The sequence below is a fragment of the Hippoglossus stenolepis genome, chromosome 9 (assembly GCF_022539355.2).
Source record: "Hippoglossus stenolepis isolate QCI-W04-F060 chromosome 9, HSTE1.2, whole genome shotgun sequence".
Lineage (NCBI taxonomy): Eukaryota > Metazoa > Chordata > Actinopteri > Pleuronectiformes > Pleuronectidae > Hippoglossus > Hippoglossus stenolepis.
This window is the reverse complement of record NC_061491.1, coordinates 24149302-24164736: the sequence shown is the minus strand read 5'-3', so window position 1 is coordinate 24164736 and position 15435 is coordinate 24149302. Positions and strand designations below refer to the sequence as shown.

At 45.4% G+C, this 15435-nt stretch overlaps 1 protein-coding gene across 2 annotated transcripts in view; it reads right to left on the bottom strand.

Moving 5' to 3' along the window:
* notch1b (notch receptor 1b) overlaps window positions 1-15435 on the bottom strand; it is a 41799-nt gene that overhangs the window by 13030 nt on the left and 13334 nt on the right. For both annotated transcript variants that reach the window (XM_047341205.1, XM_047341206.1), the window contains exons 3-21: window positions 14293-14555; window positions 13660-13998; window positions 12053-12175; window positions 11697-11930; window positions 10372-10527; window positions 10025-10210; window positions 9207-9320; window positions 6308-6421; window positions 5914-6147; window positions 5707-5817; window positions 4748-4940; window positions 4076-4221; window positions 3792-3905; window positions 2961-3080; window positions 2098-2250; window positions 1790-2018; window positions 1157-1358; window positions 745-898; window positions 451-635 (exon numbers count right to left, since the gene is read on the bottom strand). In XM_047341205.1, the coding sequence (XP_047197161.1) occupies window positions 451-635; window positions 745-898; window positions 1157-1358; window positions 1790-2018; window positions 2098-2250; window positions 2961-3080; window positions 3792-3905; window positions 4076-4221; window positions 4748-4940; window positions 5707-5817; window positions 5914-6147; window positions 6308-6421; window positions 9207-9320; window positions 10025-10210; window positions 10372-10527; window positions 11697-11930; window positions 12053-12175; window positions 13660-13998; window positions 14293-14555 (3370 nt within the window). The remainder of the gene's footprint in view (window positions 1-450; window positions 636-744; window positions 899-1156; window positions 1359-1789; window positions 2019-2097; window positions 2251-2960; window positions 3081-3791; window positions 3906-4075; window positions 4222-4747; window positions 4941-5706; window positions 5818-5913; window positions 6148-6307; window positions 6422-9206; window positions 9321-10024; window positions 10211-10371; window positions 10528-11696; window positions 11931-12052; window positions 12176-13659; window positions 13999-14292; window positions 14556-15435) is intronic.

Sequence of the window (15435 nt, the reverse complement as noted above, 5' to 3'; positions counted from 1 at the left end):
TGTTTTTTTGTTTACCTGGCTGTTTTTCTGGCCTCCATCCTGCCAAGGCCAGCAGATCCTTTATTCCAGAGGAGATTAACATAACGGAGCCTTCTATTTATAAACAGGCCTCTTCATTAAGACGGCACAGTGTTGCTGCAGCTGGAAAGACTCCAGCTCCGCACACAGCTACTGTACTTTAACAAATTAACTAAACTAAATAGAGGTTTGAGATTTTAAAATGTATAAAATAAGGTTGAAAGGCCTTTGAAATGAATTTACGACTCAAATTGCAATTAAAATCAAAGTAAGCATTTGCAAGATTAGACTGATTTCTACTGGAAAACTGTCACAACACAGGTATGTTTATTAAAACCAGTAAAATTAACATATCAAACTGTTTTCACACTGATGCTGCATGGATTTGATTTCTCAGTTTCATGTAAATTCAGGTTTCTCTGGGTTTCTTACCTTGCAGGTGTATCCGCCCAAGAAGTCGGTGCAGGCGGCTCCGTTCTGGCAGGGGTTCGGCGTGCACTCGTCCACCTGCTCCTCACAGTAGCTCCCGGTGTATCCCACCTGACAGTGGCAGTAGTGAACGTTTCCTGCGTCCAGACACTGGCCCGAGTTACGACACAGATGGGCGACATCGACTCCTGCGTAGAGAGGACGAGATAGAAGGTATATTAATTGATGATTTAAATGACTTTAATAGGTAAAACACCTGTGCACACATGTTTATAACCTGTTCATCGTCCATCTTACCTCTCTGTTTGGCTGCCACCTCGCAGGAAACACTGGGGACGTCACAGTAAAGGCCCGTCCAGCCGGTCTCACACTCGCAGCTGTAAGTGGTGACCCGCTGCCAGCAGGTTCCTCCGTTCTTACAGGGGGACAAGTCGCACCAGCGAACCAAGTTCTGAAAGGTGCAGGAGAGAAATTTGACATAAAACCACTGTTTCACACAGTATCAACATGTTTTTTACAAATTTAAATATGAAAATAAGGTCTGATTTGGTTATTTTCTGAGAAAAAGAGTTTAAAAGTGGATCCTGAAAAATGGAATATGGGAATCAACGTCTACAGAAACATCAGCTTTACAGTACAAAGTCTCCACAACATCTCAAAAACTTTCACTTTTTAAAAACACACAATGACAAAGAGCAACAACTCCTACCTGACAGTTGAGTCCGGTGTAACCGTGAGGGCAGGTGCACTTGTAGGTGCCGTAGCTGTCCTGGCAGGTGCCGCCGTTCAGACAGGGTTTGGAGTCGCACTCGTTGATGTCGTGCTGGCAGTAGCTGCCGGTGAAGCCGGGCGGGCACAAACACGTGAAGGTGTTGATGCCGTCCATGCAGGTGCCGCCGTTGAAGCAGGAGCTGCAGAATAAAGAAAAAGAGGAATGAATGGTTGAAATAAACCAAAATGAGATGCAAGTTATTCTGCAGCTTTTTAGAAAGAAGAGAGAAGGAGGAGAGCAAAGTAAAAGTCACATTAATGAGCAAATTCAGAGTATTTTTATTGTATTATTTTAAACTTTAAACATTTTAGCCACAACTCTACAGTCACACACTAATTTAATGCACAGAAAACTTGTGTTACATTGCTCATGTGACAGCTGCAGTACAGGAGATGATGAGCTTATTCAAAGATCCACCAGAGAGGGCAGTAGTGGACAAGAAAATGGGCTATACTTTATCAGGAGGAGGAAAATGAACCTGTTGATCTGAACCTGACCCACAAATCTGTGTAAATTTAAAACAAAAACCACCACTGCTCCCCTGTTCTTTGTTCTCTGTGAGCGTCGTACCTCTCCGTGCAGTCAGGGGTGTTATTTTCACAGTGGATCCCGCTGAAGCCGGCCGGGCAGGTGCACGTGTAGCTGTTCACGCAGTCGGTGCAGTTGGCGCCGTTCTTGCACGGGTTGCTCTCGCACTCGTTGATGTCCTCCTCGCACTTTGTGCCCCTGAAGCCGGGCAGGCAGGTGCACAGGAAGCCGTCCACCTCGTCCTTGCAGAAGCCTCCATTGCTGCAGGGGTCTGAGGAGGAGGAAAGTTTGACTTAGCACCGGGGGGGGGTTCAGGGGTTTAATGAAGGGGGAAGAATTGGAAAACTCACTGGGCTTGCAGTCGTCAACGTTGGTTTCACAGTTGCGTCCGGTGAAGCCCGGTTTGCAGCCACAGCGGTAACTGCCCAGAGTGTTCTGGCAGGTCGCTCCATTGAGACAGGGATTCTTCACACACTCCTTGATGTCCACCTCACAGGTTTGTCCTGAGAGTAAAGGAACGCAAGGAGAGATTTTTATTTCATCTCACATGAAGGAACAATAGTATGTTTAGATAACAAGATATGGGATATAACAGGATATTAAATGAATTACTAACTACTATTGAACTTCATACTCTATACAAATGGGAAAGTTTCATTTCTTGTATAATTCAGGTCAGGTGCTGGTGACCTGACCCAAAGAACAATCCATTAAATTTTGGTGTGAGCCAGGATCAGAGAGCGGATCCAGGAATTTTTATTCCACTTCCTTTAACATTGTGAGGGCGTTTTTCAACATTTTTACTGATTCCACTGAGAATAATTCATGGAACTTGAGGAAAAAAATGTGTCAACAATGTGGAGCAGATCCAAAAGAAAATCTAAATCCAGTGAATATAAATGTGGTTTCATAAGAGAATCTCGGGCCTTGGCAGACGTACTTCTGAGGAAACTAGGTTAAAGAATGAACCAAGAAAGAATTCATTCAATTTTGGATCTGGAGATCCAGGAATTGTTTTTCACTTTCCTCAATATTGCAAAGTTTCCACCAATTTCCCCGGGATTCATTCATGGATCTTGATGAAAAGAAGGTTTATTTAGGGGACTAACATCAGTGAGTGACATTTGGTGCAGCTTGATTGAATCTAAGGGGACTGTTGGGCCCTTGTGGAGATGTGCGCTCTACTGAGTGACACAGTGAATGTCATGTCTACCTTGCCATCCTTCAGGACAGACACATGAGAAGCTCTGATAGTCCTCAGACTCCTGACACATTCCTCCATGTTTGCAGGGCTTGGAGCTGCAGGGGGCCATCAGGGTTTCACAGTTATCTCCTGCAACACATCAACAGAAAACCACTCATATTACACCAGAGCCTCATTTGAAATCAATAACAACCTTAAGGGCCACCGTGCGATATCATGTAGGAGTCATGAACTTGGAGATAACCCAACCCAAATGGACACAGAATCATCTTTCAGTCAGTGCTATCAGAAGATTTTAGCCAGGTTCTGTTGGTATTAGAGGCCTGCGGAGACGTTTCCCTATCTGTTTCCACAACACACGGCTCGTACAGGAAGCCGGCTCCAGTTTCCGCCCATTGTGAAGCCATTTGCTTTTCTGTGAGACAGGAAGCAGGCAAACAGGAAATGTGTCAAGCACCCCGTTCCCACCCCCCGGCACAAGCAAGGGGCCTGCAGATTTTTTCCGAAAAGACGACTCAACAAATACAAGAAATTCTTGCCCTGATCCTTTCCATTATTATCTGTTTTTTCAAGTAATAGCTGAGATGACATGAAAATATTTTCCAGATCTCTCATCGAGGACGCTCGTGCACCGCAGAGGTTTGGACGTCTGAGCCCCGAGGAAGTCTTGCCGCTGAACTTTACTCGACAGTTATTTACCACGACTCCTGCTTCTGCTCTTTAACTTAAAGTACACATGCCGTGGAAACTGCCCCCGCCCCCAACTGCCACTGTGAGGAAATGCCTGAGCACCAGGTCAGCACATAAGCATATCAACGATTCGCAATAATATTTTCATACCCGTGTAAGGCAGGACACAGTTGCACTTGTAGCCGGCAACGTCGTCGATGCACGTCCCCTGGTTGAGGCAGGGGTTGGAGGCACATTCGTTGATGTTGGTCTGGCAGTTGGGTCCTGTGGTCGGAGCCGGGAGAGGATTTATTACACACACACACTTCAATTTAAGATGAAGGTCAACAGTCAAGTGGTGTGGCGGAGGGGAAGTGTGGTTTGGATGATGAACACATGACACAAGCCAAAACGCAGACACACACACATACACACACACACACAGGGATACTGACCGGTGAAGCCCATGCGACAGGTGCACACGTATCCGCTGGTCATGTCCTTGCAGGTGCCTCCATTCATGCACGGGTTGGATTCACACTCGTTGTTGTTGATGTCACAGTTCTTGCCGCTCCAGCCAGGATCACACAGACACTTGTAGCTGACGGGGAGAAAAGGGTTGGAAATTGATTTTTGTTGCAAAATTTCACTCGAAGTCTAGCGTCAGATATTTGTGGCGTCTGCACCAAACTGCAAAAACTATCAAGTACTGAAAAGAAAAGTGAAAGATTATTTATCTTCTTTGATCAGGTGGTTATTGATTTAAATGAAAATGTTAAAAATGTTCAAATCTGCTTTCGTTCAAAAAGCAAAAAAACAAAACTGTCAAAGGAAAATTGTTTGATCTTTGGGGATATTTAACTAACCCTTATATTTTACATATATAATAACCCTTTCACCTTAATCGTATTCACTGAACCTTTAATTTATCACCTACTCTAATAGTCTTAGTAATTATATAGTATTATAATCTTTAATAGTTGTACATTTTGGAAAATAAACTTATTGGCCAGTAAATATAGTGAAACTGCCAACGACTGGTGACCTTGGTTTGGCATAAAGACTGAAAACCGTGGGAACAACCTCTTACACTCGACCCTTTCATTGCAGTTTACGGACGTGCTCACCCGTTGATCTTGTCGTTGCAGTCACCGTGGATGCAGGGGTTGCTGAGACACTCGTTGACCTGGGAGAAGCAGGTGGCGTCATGGTAACCCTCCGGACACACGCAGGTGAAGCCGTTGATGCCGTCGATGCAGGTGCCGCCGTTGTGGCAGGGGTTGATGGCGCACTCGTCGATGTTGATGTTACACATGGTGCCTGAAGGAAGAGAGAGGAACGGTGCTTGATATTCATTCTTCATCGTCTTTATTGATGTAAAGGCGGTGAAGTGGCTTTGAAATTATGCCGATACCTTTCCTTTAAATACACAATACACAACAGACAAAGCCGCCACACAATGAAGTCTATATCTCAGAGCAGGTGATGTATCGATTCCCAGAAACATGAGGGGGTTTTAAGCCCCTCTTTGTCGGCCACTTGAGGCACTGACGCCATTCAGCCCGGTGCCGCGCATAACATAAAGGCGGCCCATTTGGCTTTAAAGCAGGGGCCCGGCTTCCAAGCTTTTAAAAGCTCAACTTTCAGGAATCTTTCAGGCAATCTTTTCTCTGGCTCAAATCTCCGGTGACAGTGTTCGCCAGAGAGTGTGTGTGTGTGTGTGTGTGTGTGTGTGTGTGTGTGTGTGTGTGTGTGTGTGTGTGTGTGTGTGTGTGTGTGTGTGTGTGTGTGTGTCTGCGCTTTGTGTGCGAGGGCATCTTGCGTGTCCTAACAGCAGCAGGTCGGGGACAGGGTGGAGCGGGAAGGCGACACCGGTCGAGCCTCAGAGGAGCGTGCTCACTCGCTCGCCATCTGTCTCCCTCCCTCCCCATCAGGGCCGCACTGCTCCGTCCAGACCTCGAGGAACATGCCCCCTTCGAATTGTTTGAATGTAATCTTCATTTCTCCTGCTGTGATTTTAGCTTTTTGCAGAAAGTGTTGCTCTGATTCCTCCGTCATGTTTAAAGCTAATGTTGGAGTTGCTTACCGGTGTAGCCCGGTTCACATGCACACTCGTAGCCATTGATCTTGTCGATGCAGGTCCCGTAGTCACAGGGGTTGCTCTTGCAGTCGTCTATGTTGATTTCACAGTTGATTCCTGGAAGAAAATTGGCATCGGTTACCCCAAGATTTCAGACAGAAGCCACACTGAAGTTTATTTTATTTCCCGTGTGTGTGTGTGTGTGGTGTTTACCTGTGGTTCCCTTGTGGCAGCTGCAGATGTAGGAGTTCTCCTGGTCCTGGCAGGTGCCTCCGTTCCTGCACGGCTGGCTCAGGCACTCGTTGATGTTGGTCTCGCACAGCCGGCCCGTGTATCCAGGTTTGCAGTTGCAGCTGAAGGAGGCCAGGCCGTCGACGCAGGTGCCGTAGTGGCAGGGGTCCGAGTAACACTCGTTGATGTCCGTCTCACAGTGTCTCCCGCTGTAACCTGACAAAAGAGGGGGTTCTAATTGAAATTCTGTATATTTCACAGGCTTGAATCTTGGCCTCCCGTGCCAAAACTTGACACTTTTCCACTCGTAAAAGTTTTATACTCTGTAATTCCAGGATTTGTTAAACCTTCTCAGCTTTTGTTAAAACTCGTTTACCTTCAGTGCACTCGCAGGTGTACTTGTTGGCGCCGTCTGTGCATTTGGCGCCATTTTTGCACGGTGTGCTGGCACACTCATCGATGTCTATCTGGCAGAGGTTCCCAGTGAAGCCTGGAAAAACAACAAGAGGGTTTTATTGTGCCAATGTCTGTGTGTGTGCGTGTGTGCGTGTGTGGGTGTGTGTGTGAGTGTGTGTGTGTACAGACATGGCTACTGTGTTCTCAGCACTTCAAACCAGTCCCGCTCATAATCCAGAGCCCAGGCTACAAGGGCTCTCGACGAATCAGAAATCTGCATGTTAATTAACGAGAGCTAAACACTATACACTCTCTATTTTCCCCGTCTCCTCTTTTCAGCGCGACTCTAAAAGGAGAAGGGAGAGTGTGGGAGGGGGGGGACTGGCTCGTTTAGAGCGGGAGACGGGGGGGAAATAAGGAAAGAATGAAAGTTGCGAGGCCTCCTGACCGAGGGGTGCGAGACAAAGGCGGGCCTGTGCGCCCAACGCCTCATCTGAGCCAAACTGAGCCTGTTGCCTCCTTTGTCCTCCAAAACTTTTCCATCACAATGTGCATTCTCCCGTCTTACTTTCAGCCCCACTCGACAACCCCCTCCACTCCGGGCCGTCTCTACAAAGAGCCAGCTTGACCTTTGACCCTCCACTATTCAAACTCCCCGTCATTCAAAATCCACCAGCAGGCTTTCTCCCCTTTTTGTTTTATTATAGCTCATCTCAGATATTCTCCTCTCATGTCCCCTCTGTCACACGATGGTACAGTCCACGAGACGAGTGGGATGTTGTCGTCTGATGAAGCGATAAAGTTCCACTGCCCCCCCCCCACACCTCGCCGCTGGAAGACGCAGGTGGTTTAGGCTTAGAAAAAAAGAAAAAAGACAGACAGCGAGGAAGTATTTGTGTGGCTGGCGGCGAGCGGAGTTTTCCCAGAGGACTTTGCTAGAACCAGTCTGACTTGGTCGTGAGCGCAGACAAGACATGAAGACTGTGAAGAAAATATCAGGGGCCTCGGAAAAATTTGAAAAGTTAATTCAAAGATACCTGCTTTACTGATTCATAGATAATTTACTTATGCTTTAAAGATCATGTTTAAGTTATTAATAAAGACACATTTTGGGTTGACCTAATTGAACTAATAATGATGACCATAATTTATAACTGCACTTATATTTTAAACACCAGCCATTTCATATTTCTTTTAATATGACTTATTGGAACTGCGTCATCATTCCTGAGAGTCTCCGCTTTTGCGCGTCCAGACCACAACGCAGCCGTGGAGATTTCAAACTAAAACCAGGCCAACAGCGTTCTCCGCTCTAGTTGCTAGAACTCCAGAGTATTGTGGATGACAGGAGTAAATGTGATAGCGTGGATGAAGTCTGAATCAACAACAAGCCGAACAGCCAATATAGAAGAAACTTTAACAGACAAAAAGCAGAACATGAGCTGTTTGCACACCGAGAGGTTCAAACACCAGAGCCACTTTTCAAACAGCGGGAAAAAAGAAAACCTGGAACAAACCCCAGCGACACAAAGTGAGTGTTTATTTGCCAGGACGCGCTGCAAATAATCTGTTTCTTCACAGTTAAATGAAATCCTCCTCACGGAAATCAAAAGAACCTTGAGCGGGATTTCTTACCCTGATGCACACATATGCATAAACATACAAAAGTTGAAGCTGAAATGTGGCCATGCACAGAGGGGGCGAGCACATGCACCGTGCACCTCAGCCGCCAAAGAGGGATTTATCCGCAGACTGCTGGAATCAGACATTTCAATGGCGCTCAGTGGGGTTTCCATGGCTATTCCATGTACAGAAATGAAAAGAGGGGACCCTCCTCGCCCCCGGGGACAAATTTACATCTCAAGCAGAGCGGTTAAAGCCCCTCCCCCTCCTCCTTTGGCCCCCCCTTCCTGTTTCGGCATAACGGTCCGTGCGTCTCAACCCCCCCCCACCCCAAAAAACACTTTCACTGCCACCACTTAGTGCTGCTTCCTCACATAACCCGCTCTCAATGTCACACAGGGTTCTCGTAGGCGTTAAGCTCCTGTGTTCACTCTTGTACCCCCCCCTCTCTCTATTAATTCTAAAGCTTCCTCGTTGGGATGTCTCTTTCTTTCTTTTCCTTTCTCTCTTTCCATTTTTCCCTCCTTCCTCTCTTTTTCTCTCTCAACAGGAGGAATCCTGCCTTTCTCCACCCAGGCCGTCTTTGATCCGCCCGACTCGGAGCTTCGCTATTTTCCTCCCAGAAAAAGAGAGAAATTACTTCCACGTCAATGATCCCAGTGAAAGATTTCAAAACAACCAAAAAAAAACATTAGAAGAACGTTCCTTTCTTTTTCTCCCTTTCTCTTTTGTCTCTCAATAGTTGCATTCCTTCACCCCAGGACAAAACATCAGTCCAACTTGTCCAAATACTGTAACGCCGCTGGCATTTCTGCAGCAAAACAACTTCCTCCCCTCAAAATAAACCAAAGGACAACCTCGCTCACCACCAGGACACAGAAAACGTTATTTAATGAAGCCTTGCCGTAGCTCTGCCTGCTAATTTTAGTCTTGTTTGGATCCACAAGTTTCTGCTCAGTCATCAGAGTTTGTAACGAGGATGAGAAACTTCTTTAAAAAGTTCAAACTTCCTCAAGTCTTTCCCTATAGATCGCTTCTTCTTTTTTTCTCTCTCCACCTCGACTGCTGCGTTCGTTCGGGGCTACCCGGGCCTGGGTAAGCCTGCCTCAGGGCTGGGATTAGTGCCCGTCCAGAGAGGTGTTTGTGTGTTTGTGTAAGTGTGTGTGTGAGTGTGTGTTTGAATGAGAGAGACAGAGAGAGAGAGAAAACGTCTCCTCCCCCCTCCTCCCTCCTGTGCAGCGGTACGGCAGCCTCACCTGTGGGGCACTGGCAGTCGAAGGAGTTGATCTTGTCGATACACTTGCCGTTGTTCAGGCAGGGGCTGTTGGCGCACTCGTCCGAATCGATCTCGCAGAAGTTCCCCGCGTAGCCTGGCCAATTAGCAAGGGAGGACAAGGGGGGGGGGGGATGGATCGGTGAGACAGAGATACACAGTGAGAGGCAGTTTCACATTGCTGTAACATACCTCTGTACTGGACTTAAATTACACACTGTGGCTACGAGAGTCTGAGAATAACTGCAATTACCAATTATTGTCTAAGTTAATCAACTTATCGACATGAACAAATTCCTGAAAAATCGCAAAGATCATCAGTTTACTATCACACATGACAAAGAGAAGCAGCTAAATCTTTAAAAGCGTGGAGGGAACAACAAGAAAAATGACAGTTACCAAACTGTTCAGACTTGAAATTGATTGGAAATTGAACTTAAATTGTAAATAACTTCAGCACTAAATAAATAGGAGGATGTAAAAAGGAAGAGAAAGAGGTTCATGTCTACATCTTCCATGTTTGATGCCATGTGGTCAGAGTATTTACCCCAAGCGTAAATTACAGGGAAAGTATAGAGAACCCCGCTAAAGCCACAGAGACTGAAAAGGAACAGATTCACCTCGAAGGAGTGTTTGAAAACTGGTGAATAAATAGTCTGCGTTTGACTCTATGAGACTTGTTTTCTGATTCATCTGCAATTTGGTGAAATGAAAACTAAATTTAAATTAATAACAATATGGCCAGAAATCACAAATTTGCCTGGTTCCACAGCTGAAGATGAAACCTCATGAGTATCTCACCTGGCATGCAGATGCAGTGGAAGCCTCCTATCTGGTCCAGGCAGGTGGCCTCATTCATGCAGGGGTTGGAAATGCACTCGTTGATGTCCAGCTCGCACCGCGGCCCCATGTAACCCTGCTGGCACTTGCACTCGAACGAGCCCTTGGTGTTGATGCACTTCCCCGCGTGCTCACACGGGTTGGAGCCTGGTTCAGGACGAATTCAAACATTACAGGTACAATCAGGGCTTCCAGAAATCCCATAATTACAGATAAGTGTGAGCTTTCTTGATTTATAGTTAAACTTTGACTCATCAGTGCAGTTGAAACAGACAGAGATTTGGCAGGTGAAGGAGTGAGCGTCGTACCCAGAGCACACTCATCGTCATCCTGGTCGCAGGAAGCACCGAAGTATCCCGAGGGGCAGGTACAGAAATGGTTTCCATTGACGGGGTTGGTGTCACAGTTGGAGCCCTTCTGACACGGGTTACTGATGCAGGCGTCGTCCAGCTGGCACAGCAAACCTGGTGCAGGGGACAGACGGTCGATTTCATTATTCATCCACTGAACTCAGGACTGTCAGCTCATGATTCTCTGTTTTATGAACTGTAATTATCCTGAATCCCATAAACCTGTGACTCAGTCAAGTTTAAACTTATATTTCTTAATTGTCAGTGCTGCACATTTTTTCACTGACAGAAAATCTGATGCGAGTCCAACACAGTTTCAGGCGTTTTCAAGCGTGTAAGAAAAAAACATGTCTTTCCATTTGAATAGAGAAAATGAGAGAACCTTTAATGTTATAGCCACTGTTTCAATCATTTTATAATAATCAATTCACTATCATTAGAGGCGAAAACTACAAAGTACTTCTCTTGCTCAACGCCGTCTCAACTTACTGCAATTTTTTCAAAAGTCAGACCTATAAAAAACAATGTTTTCACTTTGCAAACGAACCAAACTATGGTTTGTTTGATCTGGACCAGGACCACCTCATGAGGTCTGGACCAGGACCGCCTCATGAGGTCTGGACCAGGACCGCCTCATGAGGTCTGGACCAGGGCCCGAGGCTCCTTTCACACCTGTTATTTTGGGTGTGAAAGCTCAGGTAAGCCCTCCTGTTTATCAGCAGTATACATACATCATCATCTCCAAAGCGTTTCTGTGGACACAGGACATCAGGAGACGCTGTTTGCTCAGCTTGTTTCTCTGATAACTTAAGATCCAGACGTCCGATGACTCAAACTGGTCCTCTGGTTAACGATTAAAGCCACAGGGCTGTAAGGCCATAAAACAAGAAGCTGCCGTGACAGGAAGACGGGGATCTGAATCGTTTTAATGACCGACAGCTGGTGCTTAAGGAAAACTCATGTCAAACTAAATAATGGATGTCATCAAATTAGAGTGAGTGAGTAAAGAAATGATACATCTGCAAACTGCAGGAAACACTCTCCTGTCAACCAGCACGAGTTTAGTTTAGTTTAAGACTCCAAAACCACAGGAGAAACCAAACATCAGCATTTATTTGAGTGTCACGTTCTCTGGTGTCGACTTTACAGCCTTTAATTTGAGCTCGTTTCAATCCGTTACTTCCTCGTCCATCACACGCCATAATTAAAGCGTCATTTAGTCAACGACAGCAAATTTGAGCTCGTACGAAAACCCCCCCAGAGGTAAATAAATCCTGATGTACCTGTGCGGCCAAGGGGGCATTGACAGAAGAAAGACGCCACGCGGTCGTGGCAGGTGGAGCCGGAGTGGCATGCGGCGCTGGCACAGTCGTCGATGTTCTCGCTGCAGTCGTCCCCGGTCCAGCCGTTTACACACACACACTGGTAGCTGCCGTGGATGTTGTGGCACGTGCCGCCGTTTTGGCAGGCGTTGGGCATGAGTTGGCACTCGTCAACGTCATCGGTGCAGAGCTGACCTGAGGGGGAACCAACGGGTCAGAGGATTACAGCTGGTTAATGTCCCATGATGCCGCTCGTTTCCTGACACATGTCCACTATATAAGAATCCAGTGTTGTACTGAAACACCTCTGTACAAACCTGTGTATTCCGGTTTACACTGGCAGTTGTAGGTGTTGACTCCGTCCACACACGTCCCCCCATGCTCGCACCTGTGATTGGGGCAGTCGTCGATGTTGTAGTTGCAGTTTTTCCCAGTAAAACCTGAATTAAACAAATAAAAGACTCAATTTTATTCATTGCAACGTATTTCCTTCACTTCCCCCTGAGTAACTTCTACTAGTGGGAGCTTCAGTTACTCGTCTCAACATTGTCCCATCACAACAAAGGGAGTGAAACTTCTCTACAGTTAAATGTGGTCAACTGTCTTTTTCCTGCCAGCAGACAGACGGCAGCTGTAGCCTCTTGAGGTCTGTGGCAACCGCGCCGTGTAATAACATCCACTGTGTTTTACAGTTACACAAGAGGAAACCACTGGACTGGACCAGTGGCCTGAAAATTAATTATGTCGTAGACTTAATGAGGAACTTAACGGTGTTTTCCTCAATAATTGCTGGTTTACTTCAAGATTCAAGGGATTTACCAGTAGCTAATAAAGCAAACCAACATTGAAAAATGTTTATGTGGCACAAATTCCAATTGAATTTAAAGATAAAATATTAAACTGCACTTATAGCTTTGAAACAATACAATAATTCTCCATCACATCATTAATTATTGCTTAACCGACAGTATCTGTTTTTATGCAAGAAGAGAATGTTGCATCTATGTGCATCCACAGATAAATTTAAATTTACATTGTAGTCTGTCGGAAAATAAAAAATTATTACTGTCAATAACAATTTATAGCAATTAAGAAAGCCTTCTTGATAATTAACTTAACTATATGTACAAATAGGCCTCAAATGAAATTCTTGTTTTATCGTTTCAAGTCCTCCCTGACGCTCCTCCAGAGGGTGACTATGTAGTTAAAGCGTCAGCGAGCTTCATGAGATGTCAACAAACAGCTTGTTGTGTACACTGGTGAGATGGGATGGAAACTAAGACACATTACGTGAAGCAGAATGAGCCTCGAGCTGGTGAGCAGAACTCAAGCTCCAGAGCTTCACTCCACTATGTGAAAAGGATGTTGTCCTTTGACCATTTCCTTACGATAAACCCCCGATGCCTTCCTGCTCTGCCTTGTTCACACCCACAAATGTTCACGTACACACACACACACACACACACACACACACACACACACACACACACACACACACACACACACACACACACACACACACACACACACACACACACACACACACACACACACACACACACACACACACATCTAAGGCTGGAGCCGCCCAGCCTTAGATGACATCATCTCTCAACCAGCAATTACCAGACACTGACATTTAAATTCAACTCCAGAGAAGTCGACCTCACGTTAACTCAAGAGGAGCACGTGACTGTTCAAGAAAAGGTGTATAAATGTATAAAGTTTATTAAATAGACAAATATGTTGGAACTTCTTTTTTCCCCAAAACTACAAACTTTCCATTTCTTCTTCGTAACAAAAATGAATTAAAGACCTGGTTCCACCATGTGACAACAGAAAAAACATGTATTATTTCTTATAATGCTCTACAGTTTATTTAATTGTTTTATAAATTACACATGAATTTAGACGGTATCTCTACCTGGCACGCAGGAGCATTCGTAGCTGGTCTCTCCCCTCTGGATGCAGGTGCCTCCGTTGTGGCAGGGCGACGGGCTGCACGGCAGGTAGCGGCTCTCGCAGTGCTTGCCCATGTACTCCTGCGAACACTTGCATCTGTAGCCGCCGACCTCATTGACGCACACGCCGCCGTTCTTGCAGGGCGACGGGGCTGCATCGCACTCGTTGACGTCCTGTTTGCAGGTCTTGCCGGAGAAGAACGACGTGCAGGAGCAGACGTAGTGGGACTCGATGGCAGAGCACTGGCCGTTGTTGGCACACGGGTTCGAGGCGCAGGGGTCGGCTTGTTGGCAGAGTTTACCTGAGGACACAGAGAAATGATGTTAGACTCAAATCTCAAATCTCAAAAATTCAACCCTCTTCTTCTTTGTCAAGGTTAATATTCTCATTTTACACAAAATGAATCGAAAGTTTATCAAATTTGTTCCGATTAACCGATTATCCCCACAACCCCTGAGATTCAAAACTCAGACACTGAAACTATAGTTTTTGGTTCAATCTCTGACTGATCATCTCAACTCAAGAGTAATTTAGTTTTCTTTCAAGAGATTAAAATTATAGTCATTCACGAGAAAAGGATTGTGGTGCCGGTTACCTGACCATCCGGGCGGGCAGCGGCACTTGTACGTCTGGAGGCTCTCGAGCTCGCAGGTCCCTCCGTTGCGACACGGCGAGCTGATGCAGACATTGCTGACGGGCGTCTGGCAGTGGCGGTCGGTGTAGCCCAGTCTGCAGGTGCAGGTGAAGTCCACCATGCTCCCCCTGATGAAGGCATGACACGCGCCGTCGTTGGTGCATGTCGAGGAGGTGCACGGGTCAGGAAACTGGCAACGGCTTCCTATGTATCCGTCCCGGCACCTGGGAAAAGACAAGCGCAGTGAGTAAGGGACGTTTTTGTTTCTGTCCCCAGTCTTTATCTCACCTTCATCCCTCATTTACTGATGTATAGTTGTATATCTGTGATTTGACGTATTTAGAAAATGTTTTTTGAGGAGTTTAACAGTGAAAAAAGAGAAGTAGTCACTTATTCAATACCTCGATACTTTTTTTTCAGCAACAGCAAATGGATTAAATGTTGTACTCAATTAAATTGGGATTATTTTAATAGTAATGACATACAGAGTTAAACATCTGTAAAAAACTGACAGCATGTCAATCTTTAGAGCTTCTTATAAACATGCTGTTATTTACCTATTTTGCAAAGTTGTTGATTCTCAAAACTAAACTTCTGATCCACTTTACACAGCAAAAGAAACGGGTACATTTACTTCAAACTGAATTTTAAAAAATACAACAGTATTTAATTATTCCTTTTTTAATCTTGCATATTTTTACCAGATTGGTCCAGATTCATTTCAGTAAAACTGTTTAAAAGAACTGGACTGAAGTGGATTCTGTGTTGATCATATGTTTTGGCTGCGATGGGAGTAAACTGAGATCAGACGGATAATCACATCGTCTGTAATCTGCTCAACTCAATTTATTGTCCAGCACTATTCTGGGGTCTAGGTCATAAAAATATTTCAGAAAATCTTGTTAAGCCTTTGAAAACTTAATCATCAGACAAAAGACCATGAAGAACCCACCATCACAGCAATTTGCAAGTTAATAAAAAAACATCTTTTCTGCAAGATGTATTGGTTGAATAATAAACGTCCATTCTTTATTTATGAATCTCATTTTGAAATTAGCATTACAAAGAGTCAGGTCCTATATTTTCACCGATGCCATCTTTCTC